Genomic DNA, 22,859 nt, shown 5'->3' with positions numbered 1-22,859 from the left:
AGCCAGGAGTCCAAAATGGGGTTCGATCTCCTGACCCTGAGACCATGACCTGAGCAGAGACCCAGAGAGTCCCACACTTAGCCAACTGGGACACCCAGGTGCCCTTTATATTCGTTCTTTCAACAAAATCAATTGAATACCTAGCATAGTACCTCACACACTTATTTCTTGAATTAATCACGTCATCTGTGCCCCTTGCACATAAATGCTTAGTGAACATTTGTCCCTTGATTGACTAATAGCACCGTTCCTTAGAATAATGAGTTAATATCACATACCAGCAGTTTCTGGGGTGGGAGCCTAGGATACTGACTGCTTGTGCTTGAATTCTGATTCTACTGCTTACTAGTTAGATGATGGCAGGTAAGTCACTGTAACTGTGCCTCAACCCTCATCATATATAAAATGGGAATAATAACAGGACCTACCTGTCACAGTAAACGGAGAAATTCTTGGCATAAACACATTGTAAGCACACAAAAAAATGGAAAATATTGTGGGTTTTTTGTTTTTTGGTTTTTTTTTTAGCTCCAGCTGAGACTGATTTTTTCTTCCAAGCCTTTTTTCTAGGTGGAAGACAAAAACCAAGAACACATGAGACTTGGGTCCCTGAACAGGCTCCACTCTTAACCCACCCCAGGACCTTGAGCCAGCTCCTCATCCAGCAGCTTATTCCCTAACTCATAAATCCTGACTAATGACACAGACATGTCACCTTAATGTTTGCGAAGCCCAGTGACTTATTGTTAAGTGCTTGGAGATCTTCAGATGAAAGGCACCCAAGGGCAGGCATCAGACACCCTATTCAGTCATAAAAGCAAAATACTACCAAAAAACTTGGGAAAGGCAGAGGCTCCATAACTTAGGAAGCAGGGAATTAAAGCAGGCACCCAAGAAGAGCAAATCAATCCTCAGACTGCAATCCCTTAATGCAGAGACAAGGAGAGAGATCATTTGGAAGGCCTCAGACTACCTGGAAGGTCCTGGGGGGGTCCAGGAAGGGGGAGGCGGGAGGATGCCCAAGCCTTTAACTTGACTTAGGTTGTGGGAGGAGTGGGAGTCTCTTACCTCTCCTAAATAGAAACAGGAACAATAACATGTATTGTCATCCTAATTCATTTAAGCCACTTAAAAGGCTTGGGCTCTAAGTGGCTTGTTTGTGAGTTCTGACCAATCCTGAATTGTGTCAGGCTCCCCTTTCAGCCTCATTCTTTCTTCACCTCCCCACGCGCCCCCCGCCCCCGCCAACACCACCTCAGGCAGTGGGCCCTCTTCCTAGACCTACAGGCCACTTGAGGAGAGGCCAGGCCAGGTGTATGAATATTGGCAGGCCCCTGACACTGAGACCCTCAAGATGGGGGGGGGGGGCATATAGTGGTGCAAGGCACAGTGTTCACAGGGGCTGCTGCTGAGGTTGGAGCAAAGAAGAAACTGCCCTCCCCACCCCCACCCCCAGCCGGTTGTTCGCGTCCCTAAATAGCAGGTTAGCTGAGATGCGGTGGCAAGAGCACCGCACTCGGGAGTCGTGCACCGGAGTTCTAGCTCCGTGGAGCTTGGATGCTTTTAGACTGGTTCCTTAAATATCGGGGGCTTTAGTGTCCTCCTCTACAGACTGTGAGTAACACCACCAGCCACCCCACGCCCGCTCCGAAAAGCAAACAGCCGGCTGCAACGCAACGGGTCCAGCCCCGCAGCAGGCATTACGCAGGAGGTCGTTAGGACCCTAGCCCCGCCCACCAGCCCACCCACCACGCACGTTACAAACCCTCCGTCCCCGCTAACACAGACCGCCCCCTCCCAAGGAATCCTGGGGCGTGAAGTCCTTTGGGGGCCACACCCTCGTTTACAGTCCCGGAAGCGAGAACTACACCTCCCAAGATGCCGTGAGGAAGCCGCCGCCACGGCCGCCCTCTGCTCCGCCCTCCTCGCGCACAGCTTCCTGGGATGTGTAGTTCCAGATCCCGGCCGGCGCGCGGGTACAGGGGAGCGGAGGAACCACAAGCCCCAGAAGCCCTCGCGCCCACCCGCCTCCCTCCCCTCCGAGAGTCGGAGTGCTGTTTTTGTTGTTGGTGGAAGGTGAGGGAACAGCTGATCCGTGTGTGGGTAAGAAACTTGGCCTAATTTGGGGGCTATCTAATGCGGGGCGGGGGGGGTCACCCCACTTTCCAGTGTGCGAAAGGATAACCTAAGGGAACCGTAGAAGGGAGGTGGAGGAGCGTTTGGGTTTTAACACTTTGCGTACTGGAGAAGCCGACCGCTACTGTTGGAAGAGTTTGGGGTCTCCGGGGGCCGCGACCAGGATGGTGCGCCCTCCCTGTTCGCACCGCTCCCTCGGCCTCCTCTATAAAGCTTGTTACGCTTAAAGTATTTGGGAGAAGCTGAAATATTTACTCATTCTCTCTCCGGCAAGACTCGACCCTCACAAACCTTCCCTTTCTCCTGACCCTCCCGCCCCAAGCCAGAGGCCTTTACTACGCTGAACCCCCGGGGGGGGGGGACCTTCCAAGTGGTAGGTCGTTAGGAACTCTGGAGCCCTACAGAGTTGGGGGTGATGGGACTCTCCCCTCCCCCGCGAACATTGGAGTCGAGCTGCACACATACACTTTAGGCGCCCAGAGCTTTGTTTCGGGACGGATGAATGTTTCCAGCTGCTCCGGATTTTATTTGTGGGGCATATTGGAGGTTCCCCAGGCTTAGATCTTTGGGGACAACTCATCTTCACTTAGAAGGCCAGAAGAATTGTATTTGGAGAAAACGCGGGCTGATTTTTAGCTGGGGATTTTTCGGAGCTGAAACCCCAAAGCCAAAAAAAAAAAAAAGAAAGAAAGAAAGAGAGAGAGAGAGAAAGAAAGAAAGAAAGAAAGAAAGAAAGAAAGAAAGAAAGAAAGAAAGAAAGAAAAAGAAAAAAAGCACCTCTTGTCCTGCATCCAATCCATATTTTGGAGGGAGAAGTTGCTTCTTTTTTGGAGAACTGGCTCACCTTTCCTTCTCTACTGAATTTCTGTTGTTTTTTAAAGCCCCCGCCGTGGGTTTGTGATGTTTAGGGGTGTGCACCTGACTAGTGGCCATGGCTGATTGGACGCCGTCCTCTGCGGTTGGCATAGGATGAAGATGAGTGGGCTGGACGGGAGCGCTGACGAGGGCCATCTCACAGCCTTAGGCTGAGCAGTTCTGTTGATTATTGTCGTTGTGTCTCACTCCATCCCCACAGTTCCCACCCAACTGGGGACACCACTTCCCCCCAGTTCCATCTCACAGGATGCCTCCAACTCCCCATCCATGCACTTAGCATCGAGGCTGAAGTGGGCAGGGAGAAAATGGGAAGGAAAATACTACAGCTGGGTTAACACAGCCAACGCAGCAGGTGTCTAGTTCTGCTCCCGGCAAGACCTAAATAAAAGAACGTGAGGTTCTTTTTACATTATCTCTCCCTCCTCTCAACATCAAATATATATTTCCCCTTCTCCAGGGCCCTTACTTCCCACCTTCCAGCCTATCCCCTCCCCGGGAGTGGGGCTTTCCTGGCTCCAGGCTCCCACATTCCATCTCCCCGCACCACCACGTTCCTGCTGAGTGTTTCAACTCCACCCTTGAAGCAGCCGCCTCCAGAATTCTTGACTTCCTGGAGTAACAAAGTGGAGAGACAAAACCTGTCTTCCCCCATATCCTCCCTTTCCCTTTGTCTCCTGAGTGAGACCAGAAGCTTTTTTTTTTTTTTTTTTTTTAATTCATGAGGGTAGACGACTCCGAGAGGAGAGAATTGAGACCTCCAGGGCCTGAGGATTGGGCTGTTAGTCCAGCCGTTTCCCAGCTCTAAAGGCTCAGTCATTATTTTAGGGGGGGATTTAGGTGGTTTTTCAGGGGTCATAAGTCATCCAGGGTATGGTGGGAGTGGGCAAGGAGACCCACTCAAAATGAGGGGGCCCCACACCTCAATTGAATTTTGAATCCAAGAGCCAAAAGATATGGGGGCTGAGATGGGGAGGTGGGATCTGAAGAATTTGGAATGGTCAGGATGTTAAAAGGTGGAAAAGGAGGGACTTGGGGGGCAGAGCCTGGGAGACTGGGATCGGTCAAAGATGCAGTGTGAGACAGCATGGGGACTGACTCAGAAGGTCAGACCTATGTTCTGGAGACTAAAAATGATACCTCCTCAGGGACTGGAAACGAGATATGCCTTCATCTCCAGGTGTAGTGGGAGGAGCTGTGAGTGGGTGGGAATGGAGCTGTGGGGAAGAAGAGATGGATTGGAGAGATCTTCAGGATATTAACACTTTCTTCTGTAGGAGGGCAAATAGCTTGAGGGCAGGATGGAAGAATCATCACTAAGCCGGGCACCTTCCCGAGGTGGAGTCAACTTTTTGAATGTAGCACGGACCTACATCCCCAACACCAAGGTGGAATGTCACTATACCCTTCCCCCGGGCACCGTGCCCAGTGCCAGCGACTGGATTGGCATCTTCAAGGTATCCTTGAAACCCCTTTTGGCTCAGATTTATGGGCCATGGGTTGGTTGGAATAAGGGGAATGACTTAGTCCTTGGATTTTCAACCTCATGTTGATAGAGAAGGGAAAAGCTGTTACAGGGAACAGAGGCCATCTGTGTAAGCAAAGCTCATCTCCCCATCTTGGCCTTGCTCTCTCCTGCCACAGGGTATCCCTCTACTTTCCCTGTCTCTTAACCTCGTTGCCCCTGTAACAGCATCCTGTCCCCTGTTCAATCCCTCAGTCCTTTCTGCCATCCGTAGCCTGTAGTTCTATCACCATCCCCCTCTCCCGCCCTGGGCCTTCACAGGTGGAGGCTGCCTGTGTTCGGGATTACCACACGTTTGTCTGGTCTTCAGTGCCGGAGAGTGCAGCTGACGGGTCTCCTGTCCACGCCAGTGTCCAGTTCCAAGGTACAAGGGAAGATGGAAGGTCCAGGATGGAAGAGCCAGGGGGATAGAGGTTTAGAGCAGGATAGTGGGCTCAGAAACAAAGGTTAGGTACTGATGACAAAGAAAAATAAGTGCAAATAAGAATTATATCCAGTAGGGCTCAGCAGACATGGAATCATGGGATTATTATAGAATCAGGGACTGAAGGATGGAAGGAGGGCCACTAATCCTGCCTCCTACCAAAAAAAAAAAAAAAAAAAAAAAAAGGAAGTCCTCTTAGGGAACTGGGTGTAGGGAAGGGGGAAAGGTGGGGTCATAGATTGAGAAGGTGGTCATTAGATTCCGAAAGACCTGGGGTCAAAGGTCATCTCTAATACTTAAAAGCTGTTTGACCTTGGACAAATTACCTAATCTCTCTGTGTCTGTTATTTCAACCGTAAAAGGGGATCTATGGCTTATAGGTACAATATGAAGGTTTAAAATGACACAGGTAAAGAGTTAGCATAGTGCCTGGTACAGGGTGGGCACTCAGTAAGAGGTAACTCGCATCATCATTATCATCATCAGTATTATTTTTGTTATTGAGGAGGGTAGGTTTAGGAAAGAAAGAAAGGACAGGAAGGCAGAAAGGAGGGAGAAGAATATCCCAGGAAATGGAAATGGCCCGTGGGAGGTGGAAAGAGACCGGTCTGTGGAACAGGAAACGAGGGGCTGGCGCGAAGGACAGTGGGCGATAAGACGCATCCAGGGGAAGGGGGACCTGCCAAGCATTGAGGGCCTGGGATCATGGTGGGGTCTCGGGTTCATTCCTCTTCGCACAGCCAGCTACCTGCCCAAACCCGGAGCCCAGCTCTACCAGTTCCGGTACGTGAACCGCCAGGGCCGGGTGTGTGGGCAGAGTCCCCCTTTCCAGTTCCGAGAGCCAAGGCCCATGGATGAACTGGTGACCCTGGAGGAGACCGATGGAGGCTCTGACATCCTGCTGGTTGTCCCCAAGGCCACTGTGCTGCAGGTGAGAACAGAACAACAGAGCTGCTCCTGGGAAGGAGAGTGGGAGGGTCGCAGGGCGAGGGACCCTTTTCTGCTTCACCCTCCCCTGGGCTGTGGCCTCAACCGAAGACCTCCCTGGGAGTTACACAATCATGCCATGAAGAAAGTCTCAATCTAACATAGACACAAACACGTAGGGCAGGAAAGCAAGCAAGCAAGCCGCCCACAGGCCAGTGTCACTCAAGATTTCAAAAGTACTTTTCGAGCATTCCTCCCAAGTGCCACGTCCTCTCCTAAGCCCTAGAGGAAGATCTAAAGGGTGGAGGGAGGCCACTCTAGGGGAGGGAATGCTCAGAGGGAGGGGAGAATGAGACCCACTTCCAGGGCAGGTGAGGAACGAGGCAGATAGTAGGGCCCCAGACCTGCACAGTGCAGTCCTGGGGGCTCTTGAGCACTTGAAATGTGACTGGTCCAAATTGAGCTGTCCTACCTGGGTGACAGACACAAAGGATTTTGGAGACTTAGTATTAAAAAAAGTAAAAGATCCCTTTTTTTTAATATTGATTCCACGTTGAAATGATCAATTCGGATAGACTGGGTTAGACGAAACATCATTAAAGTGAATTTCACCTGTTGCTTGTGACTTGTGTGAAGTACCTACTAGAAAATTTAAAACTCTGCACGTGGCTTATATTCCTTTCCCGTTGGACCAAATGGACCCAACTGAGGAGAATTAGGATGAGGGCAGATGTCAGCAAGGCCTTCCTGAAAAGAAAGGACAGGGATGGGTGGGGAGGAAGTACACCCCCCAGACCAGAGGGCAGACTTGAGGAAGGCCCAGGGGGTGAGAAGGGGCAGCTCGTCTGTGATTTAAGTAAATTCTTGCTTCTTGAACCCTCTAAACACGTGGAATCAACGCAAGAGTAGGAAGATGTTTCTATCTTACATAAGCCGGACATTGTGTGAGCTCCGACCCCAGCTTCTGTTTTTTGTTTTTTGTTTTTTTTTTTTTTTTTTTTGAATTCTAGTTAACAGACGGTGTTATATTAGTTTCAGGTGCACAATACAGTGACTCAGCAGTTTCACGTCTTCCTACTCGGTGCTCATCATGACAAGTGTACTCTTCATCCCCTTCACCTATCCCCCCATCCCTCCACCCACCTCCCCTCCGGTAACCAGCAGTTTGTTTCTCTTTCTTTTTTTTTTTTTCCTGTGCTCGTTTGTCTTAAATTCCACATGAGTGAAATCCTATGGTATTTGTCTCTCTCTCCGACTTAGCATTAAACCTTCCAGCTCCATCCATGTTACAAATGGCAGGACCTCATTCTTCCTTACGGCTGAGCGAGAGTGTGGTGTGTCTATACGCCTCATCTTTATCCGTTCATTGGTCGGTGGACACTTGGGCTGCTTCCATAGTTTGGCTATTGTAGCTGATGCTGCTGTAAACGTCGGGGTGCATATATCCCTTTGAATTAGTGTTTTCATACTTTTGGGGTAAATGCCTAGGAATGCAATTACTGGATGGTTAGAGTAGTTCTATTTTTTACTTTCTCAGGAGCCTCTGTAGCATTTTCCACAGTGGCGGCACCAGTTTGCGTTCCCACCAGCAGTGCAGGGGTTCCTTTTGGTCCACATCCTCATCAACACTTGTATCTTGTGTTTTTTATTTTAGCCGTTCTGACGGCTACGAGGTGATAGCTCATTGTGGTTTTGATTTGCATTTCCTTGATGATGATGTTGAGCATCTTTTCATGTGTCTGTTGGCCAGCTGGATGTCTTCCGTGTTCTGTTTTTACATTCATTATTCTTATCACAATCACCTTTCAACAGTCTAGGCTAAGAGATCACTTTACAAATGAGGACAGAGACTCAGAGAAGTTAAGTAACTCGTTCAAAGTGACACAGCTAGTAAAAACTAAACCTACATCTGTGTGGTTCGGGAATAGATATGGTAAGATTCAGGGAGCCATCCCTTTTGTCTGCATGGATTGAGAGAGACTTCTTCCAAGGGTGTCAGGAGCTGGTGTGTCTGCCCAGTGGTGGGCAGGATTCAGTAACACACAGAGCCTCCCCTTGCTCATCTCTTTATAGCTCCTACTGGCGTAACTTCTAGCCCCAAGTGTCTATGCATCTGCAGAGTGACAGGGCCGGGACCTTCACAAACACAAACACCCCTTCATCCCACCCCCTGTAGAACCAGCTGGACGAGAGCCAGCAAGAGAGGAATGACCTGATGCAGCTGAAGCTGCAGCTGGAGGGACAGGTGACGGAGCTGAGGAATCAAGTACAGGATCTCGAGATGGCTCTGGCGACTGCCAGGCAGGAGCACGCGGAGCTCAGGGAGCAGTACAAGGTGGGAGTTGGGCCAGGGGGGAGGGGAGAGCAGGGCTTGGCTGTCACCCGGGGTCCAAAATCTGAACCCAGTGAAGATGGGAGAGGAGAGACATGAGTGGGTTTTTAAGGTGGTTCTGGCATCAAAAAATAAGGAGGGGCACCTGGATGGCTCAGTGGTTGAACGTCTGCCTTTGGCTCAGGTCGTGACCCCGGGGTCCTGGGATGGAGACCCACATCAGCCTCCCCCAGCAGGAAGCCTCCTTCTCCCTCTGCCTGTGTCTCTGCCTCTCTCTCTGTGTGTGTCTCTCATGGATAAATAAATAAAATCTTTTTTTAAGATTTTATTTATTTATTTATAGAGACACAGCTAGAGAGAGAGAGGCAGAGACGCAGGCACCATGCAGGGAGCCCGATGCGGGACTCGATCCCGGGTCTCCAGGATCATGCCCCGGGCTGCAGGCGGCGCTAAACCGCTGCGCCACCGGGGCTGCCCAAATAAATAAAATCTTTAAGATAGCTTTAAGGAGTAACAAGTGGGATTAAACTTGAAGTGCCAGGGGACACCTTGCAAAAGTCATGTAATGAGACTCAGTTCTTCGCACACAGGAGTGCTGAGGTAGGGTGGAGGTGGCCATATTCACCAGGAAGGGAATGTCCCCTTGCAGTTTCTTTTTCAAGGAAGGAGACAGGATAGGGGGGTGACGGACCCTCAAATTCTGGTATGCTCCTCCTAAGCCCTTGTTCTGTTCTTTGAGAGATGTCCGCTTCATTCTTCTGGGGTAACCTTAATTGCAGGGGCTCTCCCGGTCCCACGGGGAACTCATAGAAGAGAGGGACATCCTGAGCCGACAACAGGGAGACCATGTGGCACGCATCCTGGAGCTGGAAGATGACATCCAGACCATCAGTGAGAAAGTGCTGACAAAGGAGGTGGAGTTGGACAGGTGAGTGGACCTCCTCTGCCCCCATTACTTCCTTTCGCTTTCCATCACCCCCAGACTCCAGCCTCTTGTTTCAGACCCCTGCTCTCTGTCTCCCATGGTTATCCTCCCCCCTGGGGAAATCTTTTCCTGCCTAGCTCTCTCCCATTTTTCCTAAGCTTGTTTTGTATTCCTCACCTTCAGAAGTAATCAGAGTTACTATTTTCGGTATGGCAGAGGCTAAGCAGGAGCTCAGAGTGGAGGATTTGGAAGAAGAGAATGGATACAACAGTCAACACAAGAGAGGATGGATGTCAGATTTTACTGCAGCAGAGGAGATTAGAGGGGCACCCGGCTGGCTCAGTCAGTAGAGTGGGTGACTCTTGATCTTGGGGTTGTAAGTTTGAGCCCCACGTTGGGCATAGAGATTACTTAAAAAATCTTAAAAAAACAAAAAGAAGGGGCACCTGGGTGGCTTAGTGCCTGACTCTTGATTTCACCTCAGTGTCATGAGTTGGAGCCTGCCCTGCGTGAGGCTCGGCGCCCAGCATGGAGTCTGCTTGAGCTCTCCCTCCGCCCTTCCCCCCCACTCGAGCATGTGCCCATGCACTTTCCTTCTCTTAAAAATATTCATAAAAGAACTGTGTTAAAAAAAACAATAAAAAGTAAAAATGAATTTAAAAGAAGATTATTAGACTCCATTCTCACTGTTAGGAAATGTTTGAACTGGTGATCCAGGAATGTTACGGGATCTCTCCTCCGGAAAAAGGTGTAAGTCTTAAATGTGAGCGCTGGGAGGAATATAAGGTACCTGAGGGGATCACTACTGCAGAAGGCAGCCTCTTTCAGTATCAGACAGCTGCCATCATGTCTCTTGGATTGAACCAAACTTTCCTTCCGGTAACTCCCTCCTCTGACTTTCCTCCACTGGCCCTCGTTTAGACCTCTGGAGCCACACAGAATGAATTTCTTTCTTCTACGAGACAACTATTATTTCTACCAAACAGCACGAATATTGACCACTTCCCATGCCTGTCCTTCAAAGTTTCACCAGGAAAACTGTGCTAGTTCTTTCTTCGAATCACACAATTAAGTCTCTGCATTCAGCGCCAGTGGATTTTATGTATTTTTTTAACTCCTTGAAGAGGCATATTATCCAAGGGCCAGAGTAAAACATGAGTTACTCCCTGAGACTTCTTCAGTGCAGAATATGTTAGTCTTGCCCTAGGGAGATAATAAATGTCTAGGTTCTAAATCATGGAATAGAAAAGCAGGCATCAGACTGAGCATCTGGAAAAGATTAGGGACTGTCTAGACCAGGGGTCAACCCCAGCCTGTGTGCCAGATCTAACCTTGCCACCTGTTTTTGTACAGCCTGCGAGGTGAGAATGATTTTGACAATTAATGGTTAAAAAACGAAAGAAGAAACCTATTTTGTGATGTAAAAATTATACGAAATTCAAACTCCAGTGTTCATAAATAAAGTTTTATTGGAACAGCCATGCTGCTCATGCACATGATGTCTGTGGCTGCTTTCACACCACAGTGGCAGAGTTGAGTAGTTGCCACAGAATCCTCCTGGCCTGCAAAGGCCGAAGTATTTACTGTCAGGCCCTTTACAGAAAAAGTCTGCCAACTTCTGATTTAGAGCCAAAGTTCGTAATCAATCACAGCTGTCCCTTGTCTAAAAAAAGACCGGATTCTGGTCTCTTGATTGAATGAAAACAACTAGGAAACCATCAGCAGAACCTTCCTTAAAGTGATACATAAAGAGCAAAGAAAAGCTTTATTTCTAGATTGTGCTCTAGAACCAGGAACCTTGGGTACTTGGGGCTTAAAACGAGATCACCCTGGTCTGGGAATTTGAACACCTCAAAGACAGGTGGAGGTCAGGGCCTACAGGAGCACCAGTAGAAGAGCTCGAGACGGAAGTCCGCATCATGTCTTCTCTGGTGACCAGTCGGGTGACATTCCCTCTCCCCACACACAGGGTGAGGGACACGGTGAAGGCCCTAACTCGGGAACAAGAGAAGCTCCTCGGGCAACTGAAAGAAGTGCAAGCAGACAAGGAGCAAAGTGAGGTAAGGGCTCCCAGTTGGTTTGCTTTCTGAATTGTTCATCCAGCGTTTATTAAGTCCTGAGTGCCGGGCACCAAAGGGTAAAAATGTAAAGAGAACATCGTGTGCCCTCTCCTAGAAACATAAAATGCATACCCAAATCGGGATGAGTCCAAGCGGAACATGCCAAGCATCGCCAGGGAAAAATAATCAAGCGTTATGGTGGGGGGCACCCGGCGGCTCAGTGGGTCAGCGTCTGACTCGTGAAGCTCTGCTCAGGTCTTGATCTTAGGGTCATGAGTTCAAGTCCCACGATGGACTCCACACTGGGCGTGGAGCCTAGAAATAAAGTAAGTGAGTGGGTGCAAGCACATCTTTTTAGGGTCATTAGGGCTTTTAAAAGGAAGGGCACAGGGTTGCCTGGCTGGCTCAGTCAGTAGAGCATAGGATTCCTGATCTCAGGGTCGTGAGTTCAAGCCCTACTTTGAGCATAGAGCTTACTTTAAAAAAAAAGAGAGAGAAAAAGGAATAAACTATCCTCGTATTTTCTAATGGTTTTAGCTTTCCTTCCCACCCCCCCACCCCCAGTAAAGTTTTCCATCTTATGTGGAACCTCACTGAAAAAGCAGGGATGCCTGGGTGGCTCAGTGGTTGAGTGTCTGCGTTTGGCTCAGGGTGCGATCCCAGGTACAGGGATGGAGTCCCTGCTTCTCCCTCTGCCTAAGTCTCTGCCTTTCTCTGGGTGTCTCTCATGAATAAATCTTTTAAAAAATAGATAAAAGCAGTATTTTATTACTATAAATTTATTTTTTTATAAATTCAAATATTCAATGTTGACTTGTAAGAAAAGTAATCAGGTAATCCTGATGCATGCCAAACCTTGAAATCAGAGGTTATAGGTGATAGTCAGCCTCAGCCACTAATATACGTGTGCATTGTGTTTTGGTTGTGCAGTACTGAGAACACTGAGTCTCACATGCCATAGCAGCAAATGACAGCCATTGTTGAACTGTGCACCTGGCCATCTCAGTGTGCTGTTCAGTTCAACAGAAGATCCGATAGAGACTTCATTCTGAGGTTTGCACAAAAATAAATTAACCTAGAAGCATGTGTCAGTGGATTAGGACTGTTAACTTGTGAGTTTGTGTGCTGTTTTCATGTGTTTTTTAAATAATTTAGAAGAAATTCAAATCACATACTCACAGAGCCTCTAAATGGCTTCTTCCAAACCCTAGGTTTCCGTGGAAAATTATTTAAAAACCATTTGTTCAGCGATAAGGAGTAAGGAGAATTTGAGTAGACAGATGAGAGGGAGGCTGTTCTGGAAACAGAGAAAGACGTGAGCAAAGGCTGAGAGCCCAGAACACTCAGAGCAACTGAACGTGTGGGTTTGCAAGAAGGCCTAGGTCAGATTGGAGAGGACCTGGAGTTTAGTCTGTGTCCTGTAAGCAGAGTGAGAGGCATCAGTGATTTTCAGGAGGGCGACGTGTACTTAAGATTCATGTGATTTCCTTGTGGGAGATGAACTGGGTATGAGATGAGATTATTCAATAATCCAAGTAAGAAATGGCCAGAGCCTGAGCTCATACAGTTGCAGTGATAATGGAAAAAAAGACGGTTGTGAACGAGGTGGAGGATGGACACGCAGAAGGCTTTCCGTGGGTCACTAGGGAAAGGATGGAGCCCAGCAGCCATGGCACCGGCAGATCCAGCTGGAGCGGCTGGGAGAGTAGTCAGTACCACGGGCGGAGTGAGAGTGGAAAGGAGTGGAGCGGGAGGTGGAATATGCTGAGTTCAAGGGCCTTGGGGGACATCCAGACTGAGTTTTGATCTAAAAGGTAGAACAGAGGGGCTCCTGGGTGGGTCAGTAGGTTGAGCATCTGCGTTCAGCTCGGGTCCTGATCCTAGAGTCCTGGGATCGAGCCCGAGTCGGGGACTGCTCAGTGGGGAGTCTGCTTCTCCCTCTCCTCCCTGCTCACTCTATCTCTGTCTCTCCCTCAAATAAATAAAATCTTAAAAAAAATAAAAGGAAGAACAGAGAAGCAGCAGTGGTACATGGGATACCTAGATCCATGTAAGACCCTGCCCTGGCTGTGATGCCGCTCTGTGTTGGGAGCCAGAGACTGGGCGTTCGGGACTGAGCGGCTGTGAGCGGAGGCCCCAAGAAGGGCTGACCAGAGCTGAGTGCTTGAGTGTGTGTTAAGTCTGGGAAGCAGAACCTTGACCTCTCTCATCACAGTGGATCACCCTGTCCAGCCACCCCAGATGCACGTACCGCTTTCCTTACCTGTTTACCGCCTCCATCAGGCTGAGCTCCAGATGGCACAACAAGAAAACCATCGCTTAAATTTGGAGCTGCAGGAAGCAAAGGGCCGGCAGGAAGAACAGGGTGCTCAGGCCCAGCGGCTGAAGGACAAGGTGGCCCAGATGAAGGACACCCTAGGCCAGGCCCAGCAGCGTGTGGTGAGTGCCTCTCCCTTCCTAGGCCATAGGAAGTAGGGGAAGTTCCAAGGGCTGGCTGCAGAAAGGTCTGGGGAAAAGACAAGGCTATAGACTGAACAGCGCACACCTTGAGTCCTGATGCGGTGGCAGGTGGCACGGAGCCTGCTCACCTTCCTGGCTCAGGAGATCAGGATTCACCGGGAGCTCTCGGGGAGCCCTAATCTCCATCTCCCCCTTTCTTCTGAGGCTGAGTTGGAGCCCCTGAAGGAGCAGCTTCGAGGAGCCCAGGAGCTTGCAGCCTCAAGTCAGCAGAAAGCTGCCCTCCTTGGGGAGGAGCTGGCCAGCGCGGCGGGAGCCAGGGACCGCACCATGGCCGAGCTCCACCGCAGCCGCCTCGAGGTGGCTGGAGTCAGTGGCCGGCTGGCTGAGCTCAGCCTGCATCTGAAGGAGGAAAAAAGCCAGTGGAGCAAGGAGCGGGCCGGGCTGCTGCAGAGCGTGGAGGTAGAGGGATGGGGACCTGGGAGCTCGCGGCCGCCGCCCCACCTCCATGTGGCCAGATGCCCTGGGTGGGCAGAGAGGAATGAGGACCTGGGAGGACTCAGGGATTGGAGGCGGGGCTCTGAGGGAGGTACAGTTCACTGTCCGGGGACAACCTGTCCCTGAGTAGGTGTCCCAGTCCTCATCCTTGTAGCACCTTCCTTGGTTACCATCTGGTTCAGAAACATTTACTGTCCGTGGCCCCGGGCCCCGTCTGTAATGCCCGTTCCAGGTCGGCAAGGCACCTTGCTGGCGTGTTCCTTCCTTCATTGAGACCACAGGGAACGAGGAAGCCAAGATGGGAAACTGCTCCCAAAATGTTCATTTAAATAAAGGGACACAGCGAGAAAGGTGCTGTTGCCAGTAGCGTCTCTTTCTTTCCCCTTTCCCCTCCCGTGTTCCTTTTCGGCCGTGTGGCAGGCAGAGAAAGACAAAATCCTGAAGCTGAGCGCGGAGATACTTCGACTGGAAAAGGCAGTTCAGGAGGAGAAGACCCAGAACCAAGTGTTCAAGACGGAACTGGCCCGGGAGAAGGATTCCAGCCTGGTGAGGCTCGCGGCCACCCGTAGTCGCGTCCTGCGGCCTCCGGCGGCGGCCAGTCCCGGTGCTGCCTTGGGCGTGGGCTCGGCAGTGCCGGGTGCTCACTTCCGTGCGGGGTGGCATGTTCGCTGCACAGGGCCCACAGCTCGTTGGTTTGAAACGTACAATGTCCCTTTCTGTCCTCAAGACATATTCTGGGCCTCATGGGGACGCCTTAGGAGAGAATTGTAGTGTCCCTGCTGCGACCAGCGTCCAGGCCCACACTCGAGGGGCAGAGCCTGGGACTCAGGCGACTGTCTCCTGTGACCAAGACAAGGGACTCCTGGAAGGAGATGCCTTCGGGGCTCCCCCTGTGTGTCGGGGTGGGAGGGGCACGCAGGCACAGGGGGACGTGGCTCCGGGTTGGCCAGCCCAGGTCGCAGAGCCTGGGTGCTTAGGGGTGATTCGAGGCTCCCCGTGCCCCCAGGTGCAGTTGTCAGAGAGCAAGCGGGAACTGACGGAGCTGCGGTCAGCCCTGCGCGTGCTCCAGAAGGAAAAGGAGCAGCTGCAGGAGGAGAAGCAGGTGAGAGCCTGGGCCTGGGCTCCCGGATGCCGGAAGGGAGGGCTTGAGGCTGGGGGCTCCGGACCTTGTGTCTCTCGGCTTAGACACGGAGGGCTGTGAGGGGCCCAGAGGCTCCTCTCGTGGACAGAGGAGGACTACCGGGGGAGGAGGGATGCAGGGGCATAGGGGGGCCCCTGGGGGACAGGAGTGAGGCTCTGCTTTGAGCGGCCCCCCACTCTGAGGACGGCGTCTGATCATGAAGAGCACAGAGTTCTCCTTTGGGTGCAAGGGAGGGCGGTGGGGCCGCGGGGCGGGCGCCCTCCCAGCCTCCCCCACCTCTCTGCTCCCCCTCCAGGAGCTGCTTGAGTACATGAGGAAGCTGGAGGCCCGCCTGGAGAAGGTGGCGGACGAGAAGTGGAGCGAGGGCACCGCCACAGAGGATGAGGAGGCGGCTGCAGGGCTGAGTCTGTACCCCCTCCCTCTGCGCCCCCCCCCACCGTGTTCCCTGCCGGGGACAGCTGGTGTGGCCCCGCGGGGGTCTAGGGAGCGTACCCCTGGCCGAGGAGGCAGCCCAGCGGCCTCTAACAGCGCGCTCCTTGCCCCCCTCACCACCAGGCTGCCCAGAGGCTCTGACGGACTCCGAGGATGAGTCCCCGGAGGACATGCGGCCCCCCTCCTACGGCCTCTGCGAGCGCGGGGACAGCGGCTCCCCCTCGGGGCCACGAGAGGCTTCTGGCCGGGTCGTGGTCAGCCAGCCAGCTCCGGTGGCGCCGCAGCTCTCGGGGGCCGCCGAGGACACCAGCTCTGACTCAGTGAGCAGGGCAGGGGCAGCGGGGGGCAGGTGGGGGGCCGGCGGGGCCTCCTCCGGAGCGGGCTGCCCCAGCCTAGATACAGGGCTCTGTTTCTCCCTGGGGGAGAGGTAGGCTCGGCCTCCCTTCAAGGCCCTCCCATGGACAACACCCCCAGATCCCGTCCAACCGGGAGCTCACGGCTGCCCGCCCCTGCTCCCCATGCTTCCCTTCTCACCCGCTGGTCCGCGTCAGAACTCCTGCCGGCCTCACTCCCACTGGAGCCCACTGTCTGCTGTCTGGGCATAGACTGCTCTTCCCTCACTGGCTCCTGGGGGCTGCTCCCCTATCTGGGGGTGCTCACTACCCCCAAACCCAACCCTATCTCTCTGGTGCCCAGGAGGCCGAAGATGAGAAGTCAGTCCTCATGGCAGCTGTTCAGAGTGGCGGTGAGGAGGCCAATCTGCTGCTTCCTGAGCTGGGCAGTGCCTTCTATGACATGGCCAGGTGAGCGCAAAAGGGGGGTCGCAGGGGGGGTGCCAGTGGAAAGGGCGTCCAGGTGAACGGCCGCCATGCCCTTCCCCCAAGCTCCCTGCTCTTGGCCCTAGCCAAGGAAAGGAGACCTAGGTATGGTTGGCTCAGAAAACCACCCACCACTCCAAAGCCCAGGTGCCTTCAGGTAATTCCTCCCCCATCTTACCAACGCACATGTGCACTCAGAGGCCCTGCCTTTAACTGGCTTCTGTGTTGTTCTAGCACCATCTTCCGTGGAGCCCAAATTGCCCTGCATCCCCTCTCTCCTGCCCCTCCCCCTTCCCCAACCATCAGGTAGGTACCTAGGCTCCATGTGGGGTGGAGGGGAGGTGACTGGTACCCCGATACCCTGAGGGGTGGGATCACAGAGAAGCCTGGGATCCGGCGTCCCATCTGGCCAGCCCTGAGAGGTCCCTCTTCCCTGACCCTCTTCCCTCGCTCCCCTGGGAGACCCTCTGGGTGATGCAGGGGCAGGGGCTGGGGGCTCAGGGATCAGACGGCCCCCTCGGCTTGGCTTTCCCTTTCCTTCCGCAGGTCAAAAGGGGAAGGCAGGGGAAAGAGAGATTTTATCATGTAGCCCCCAGCTTTCCTCGAAGTGAGATGGGCTCAGGGCAGGGAGGGGGTGATGCTGTCATCCTTCTCAGCTGGAGCAGGAAGATGAAGGACGATGTCAGACTCATTTTCAGCCTCATTAGGCAGCAGACGGAGATGGAGGGAGGAGAGCAGGGGTGGGGGATGGGCCGAGCCTCACAGCCTCTGCAGGGACTAGGGAAGGAGGCCGAGGAGAGAGGAGAGCGTGGGGAGAAGGATGCTGGGGAGGTCAGGGGAGAGCCAGCAGGGAGCTGCCCGAGGGGGGGGACCTGGGAGCCCCGAGCGTGGGCCCCTCTCCCCGCGGTCCCCAGGGCAGGAGGGCACTGCAGCGCCCTGACCGGCTCCTTTCCCCGTCTCCCGCAGTGGCTTCGCAGTGGGTCCCTTGTCAGAGGCCAGCACTGGGGGCCCCGCCACCCCCCGTGGAGGGAGTGCCCTATTTGTAAGGAGCGCTTCCCAGCCGAGAGTGATAAGGACGCCCTGGAGGACCACATGGATGGACACTTCTTTTTCAGCACCCAGGACCCCTTTACCTTTGAGTGATCTCACCCACCCCCACCCCAGGACACGCACAGATACACTGACACACACACACCCTCATGCACAGACATACACTTAGGCTCACGCCTCTTCTGACACACTGGGCTCCATGGCATTCTGGTCCCTGAGAACCGTTCCCGAACCATTTTCATCCGGGGCTCTGGCCTTCATCCTCTCCCACCAGGCTCGTTGCCCAGGCGGGGCCCTTCCTGGAAGCAGCGGCTGACTGTACCCCCTGAAAGCGGTTTTGGAGGAACCAGGAGGAGGCCCTCCCCAGGGGAATAGGATCAGCCCCTGGTTGCTCTGTCACTGACACCAGCTACCACACCACCACCACCACGTACACACACACACTCACACTCACATACACTCTGATGCCCCAAAGCCAATTCCTGGGGCACCCCACCCTCTCTCATTTGGGGTCTGTGTTGGTTTACCCGAGTTTTCTCTGGGGCCTGCATGGAGGCAGTAGCACAGATACCACGGCCTCTTGGGGTCTCTCGGTTCTGAGCTTCAGTGGTTCTCTCTGCCTCCCGCCCCCCACCCCCACCCCATTGCCTTCTGCACCCCACCCTGGCCTTTTCCACACCATTAGATATGAAGTTTGGAGGTTTCTTTTGTATTTTGAGGTTTTCTGTATTCCGTCTCCTGCCCCTCCCCGCCACTTCCCCCCAGTGTCCTCACATGGAAAGAAATAATGCATTTGTGCCTTCTGTGAGGGATGGGGGGAACAAACGGTCCCAGGTGTCCCCATTTCTCAGTCCTTCCTCCCTCTCCAGGTTCCCCCACAGCAATAAGAGCTTTCCTTCATGATCCCTCCCTCCGTCGGTAGTTGGGACAAATATATTTATATGATATGTATAACGATTCTAATAAAATGTGTTCTTCTCACGAGGTGTGACAGCAAGGAAGGTCCGTGCCCCTGGCCCCTAGAGCGGAGGGGGGGGGGGTGCGCCTGGCCCTGCCTGCCTGGGGCCTGGGCTCCGCCGCTGCGGCTGGGGCTCCGGGCTGGGGGTCCGGCTCGGGGACACTGCGGTGGTGGGGGGAGCGGGCCTGGGTCCCCGTGGACCGGTGCTGGGAGCTTCAGGCCTGGGGGGGCGGGGGCCAGAGCGGGTCAGGGCCAGAGGCGGGCGGGGCCAGAGGCAGGCGCTACTCCCAGGAGTTCACACCTTTGAGGAGCCCCAGAAAGGCCTGCGCCCCTGCCTCCGAGGCCTACTCCTACTCCTTCCTCCCGCCCCGCCTCGCCCTCAGCCCGGTGCCTCCTCACCGCCCGCCTGCGCTCCGGCTCCGCAGTCACAGAAGCGCATCCATCCCCTCGAAGCAGCCTCACAGGCTACACCCGCGCGGGGGCATCTCCTGAGGCCCCGCGTGCTCACCAGGCCCTCGGCCTCCGGAGCTCCGTCACCAGCCACCCTCCTCTCCCTTCAGGGCCCCTCTCTCCACCCACCTGAGCCCCCCCTCCAGCCCCACCTGGATGACATCTTCCATCCTTCCTTCTTCCCTCCCGTTCTCTGTCTCCTAGCAACCCCATGTCGGTCCCTGAATCCCTTCCAAGGAAATTAGAGATAATGGATCTCTCCCCTCTCCATCTCAACTCCTCTTTATTGATCCTCCTTTAATGAAAGTTAATTATAACAATGATTTAATTAATAGAATCCCTCTCTTCCTTTATTGCTTCCCGTATTAAGACTATTAATAAATACGAGCTGGGCTGACAGAGGCATCCATCACCCGCCCGGGATTCCCCCCACCCCTCCTTTGTCCCTCCCCCGCGCCCCTCCCTCGCTTGGCCTATAAACTTGCCGGGGTAGTGGGGGTTAATCAGAGAGGAATTATGAGCCAACAGACCCCGCAGGAGGTGCATTTAATGAAATCACTCGTGATTTATGTCTGGGGGAGGCTGGGGAGGGAAGGATCTGGAACCCAGGCATCCTGGCTTCTGAAAGGGTGTCGCCCCTAGAGCAAAAGGGGAGGAAGGGAGACAGCAAGGGGCACGCAGAGCCCGGGCGCCCCGTAGTCCCTGCCATGCCCGCCCCCCGCCGCCCCCCGCAGGAGCCCCGGGCAGGGGCGAGGCCGCTGACTGGCGCAGCTAAACCCCTACGGGCTGGGCTGCGGCCTCCCATCTTCCCTCCTCCAGGGCTTGGCCGCCCACTCTCGTGGCCCATCCTCCCCCCGCGGCACGGCCCCCTCCACGGAGTCGCCCAGGTGCCCAGCGCTCCGGCTCTCCTGTCTGCCCTTCGCCCTAGAGCCCCCCCCCCCGCCCCCAGGAGCCAGCACCTTGCCGGGCTCAGGGGGGGCAATGAGACGCCCGGGGGGGGGGGTCGGGGTGGGCAGTGCGAGCCCTTTCTCCCACTCCCCCGGGGCGGGGGCACCGCGGCGTCCCGCTCCTCTCCCTCCTGGAATGGGTTCGCCCCCGCACCCCCCGCCTCCAGCAGCTGTCCAAACCCCCGAACCCCGGGCTCTGATGGGGCCCACGGCGCTCGTGCGAGGGAAGAGGCGGCCCAGGCAGCGGCGAACGGGAACTGAGGTGTCAGTTGGGGCGGCAGAGACGCCCCAACACCTCCCGGCTCGGCTCGCAGAACCCCGCGGCTGCCGTCACCCCACGGGTCTGCGGCGCGGGTCCCTAGGGTGCAGGTCAGGGCCTGCACCAGCGGACTCTCGCTTCCTCTGCACCCCAGCGTCTCCGACGCCCTCCGCTATCCTGGCCCGCCTCGGCGCCCGCTTTCCCCACAGCGCGGAGGACGCCTCCTCCACGAAGCCCTCCCGGACTTCCCTCCCTCACCCCCTGAGGTTGCCCTGCGCATCACTTCATAAAAACACGACAGCGTGTTTACGAGTCTTTCTTCTCTCGCAGCTCTAAGCAGCTGGAGGGCCGGCTCTGTGTTTGCACATCTCATGTTCCTGAAGTCCAGTACAGAGATCGGGACATGGGGCCAGTCCTTCCAAAAATAAAGTGGGTTTTTTTTTAAAGATATTTATTTATCCATGAAAGACAATCAGAGACAGGCAGAGACACAGGCAGAGGGAGAAGCAGGCTCCCCACGGGGCTCCTGATGTGGGACTCGATCCAGGACCCCGGGGTCACGCCCTGAGCCCAAGGCAGACAGCCAACCGCTGAGCCACCCAGGCGCCCCCTAAAAATAAATGTTTTGATTATTTTAATAAAATATCTCATACATACAAAAGGATATATATGTCCTTGTATAAGAGATAAAGGATAACATCGTGGGCATCATTGGACTTATTAGCCAGCTTTAGAAAAAATTACCAATATTGTTAAAGTGCCCCGTGTAGCCTGAAAGAGGAAAACGTGGTGTCATCCGGGACAGAGACATGTCATACACTAATTGAGAGAACTTTCTGGAGTGCTCTTTATGGGTCCAGTGCTGGGAATAGAGATGGAACAGTCAAAAACCCTGTCAAAACAGTCAAAAACTGCCCTCGAGCAGCTTCTAGTCAACATAAAGTCATAAAAACAAGAAGGCAAAATAGGCACTGCTTTAGAGGTCCACACAGCAGGCCATGGGATCCCAGGGAAAGGATACTTAAGCAGGGCTGGGGGACACAAAGCTGCCCATCGGAGACGATGTAGACGCTCAATCTTTTTTATTTATTTGTTTAAGATTTTCATTTATCTGAGAGAGAAAGAGCATAGAGGGAGAGTTCGAGGGAGAAGCAGCCTCCCCACTGAGCAGGGGGCCCAACACGGGGCTCGACCCCAGGAGCCCGGGATCATAGCACAAGCTGAAGGCAGATTCTTAACCAACTGAGCCACCCAGGTGCCCCGAGCCTCAATCTTAAAGAGACAAGGAAGAGAATGTGGAAAGTCATAACTGGCTCAGAGACCTAAACACTCAGGTAGGGCCGCTGAGTGAAGGTCACACCGTGTGAGGTGAGGCCGGGAAAATGACTGAGAGATACATACTCAGACGTCCGCTCAGCAAATATTCATTGGGTGCTACCACGTGCCGGGTGCTGCTCTGGGCACTGGGAAACAGCCCGGACAACACATTGCCTGCCCTTACGAAGCTTATGCCCTATGACAGATCATGAAAGTCCAGAGAAACCAGTTAGGAACCCTTGTACCAACCCAGGCAAAAATGGCGAACACTCAGATGAGGCAGTGTCAAGGGGACAAGAACTCTTTAGGACGCAAAATTAATGGGACTTGGTGATAATGAGACATGGGAAGTGAAGAGGAGTCAGGTTGATCCCAGGTTTCTTGTTTCATTGACCAGATAACCAGTAATGCCATTCACCAAAGAAATAATATGAGTGGAGAAGCACATGAAGGGAAAACATGACTGGTGCAGTGCGGACATGTTGAATTTCCAGTGTGTTTGGGATCTTCCAAAGGAGAGAGAGAGGTCCAGTGGGCAGTTGGATAGATAAATGTAAGTCTAGAGCTCAAGAGAGCTTGAAACTGAAGACAAGAGACGTAAGATCCTTGAAAGTAGAAGGAAGAAAGATCACCCAGGCGTCCCTGCATGTAGAGTGAGAGGGTAAGAGGGCCAAGGGCGGGACCCAGGTGACCATCCCCATGGAAGGCAAGTTCAGAGAATGAGAAGTCACAGAGACTGCGAAGGATCAGTCAGAGGAAGGACCGTGTGGCAGGTGCAGCAGAGAGGCCAAGGAAATGACTCCTGGAAAGCTCTGGATTGGCAGCCCGGAGGTCACTGGTGGCTTGGCCAGAGGAGCTTGAGGGAAGTTCTGTAGGCTTATTGTGCTGTGGGACTTCATAGAACCTGTAGCAGTTACACAATGCCGACCCGTGGGAATTGGGAATGTGTCTCCAGACTCACGTAGAAACAAGGACTTCTGAGTCAAGGTGTAAGAAAAATCAAGGGCAGGAACCGAGATGTCCTGATCCAACATCAAAGAATTCCCACTGGTTCTGACGGGCCAGATGTGAGGCACACTCTAGGCCTGCACTGTCCACTATGGGACACTGAACACTTGAACTGTGGCCAATCCAAATTGAAATGTTGTGAGTATAAATTGCATAACAGATTTAAAGACTTTGAGCCAAAAAAAAAATTTAGAATAATTTTATACTGATTGCATGTTTAAATGACAATAATTTGGATATATTGGGTCAAATAAAATATGTTGTTAATTTTACCTGGTTTTTTTTTTTTTTGAGAGAGAGTGAGCGAGAGAGAGAGAGAGAG

At 53.4% G+C, this 22,859-nt stretch overlaps 1 protein-coding gene across 1 annotated transcript; it reads left to right on the top strand.

Moving 5' to 3' along the window:
• Positions 1-1,882: 1,882 nt before the first annotated feature.
• CALCOCO1 (calcium binding and coiled-coil domain 1) lies at positions 1,883-18,579 on the top strand. Its single transcript, XM_055337167.1, is given in 16 exon segments — positions 1,883-2,103; positions 4,287-4,466; positions 4,796-4,898; positions 5,699-5,889; positions 8,062-8,220; positions 8,997-9,145; positions 11,112-11,202; positions 13,486-13,641; positions 13,867-14,121; positions 14,578-14,703; positions 15,164-15,259; positions 15,594-15,702; positions 15,854-16,050; positions 16,427-16,533; positions 17,515-17,567; positions 17,570-18,579. Coding segments are annotated over 15 exon segments (2,070 nt in total). The 5' UTR covers positions 1,883-2,103; positions 4,287-4,310; the 3' UTR covers positions 17,692-18,579.
• The last annotated feature ends 4,280 nt before the right edge of the window (positions 18,580-22,859 follow it).

The sequence above is a fragment of the Nyctereutes procyonoides genome, unplaced genomic scaffold (assembly GCF_905146905.1).
Source record: "Nyctereutes procyonoides isolate TBG_1078 unplaced genomic scaffold, NYPRO_anot_genome, whole genome shotgun sequence".
Lineage (NCBI taxonomy): Eukaryota > Metazoa > Chordata > Mammalia > Carnivora > Canidae > Nyctereutes > Nyctereutes procyonoides.
This window is presented reverse-complemented; position numbering and strand designations above follow the sequence as displayed.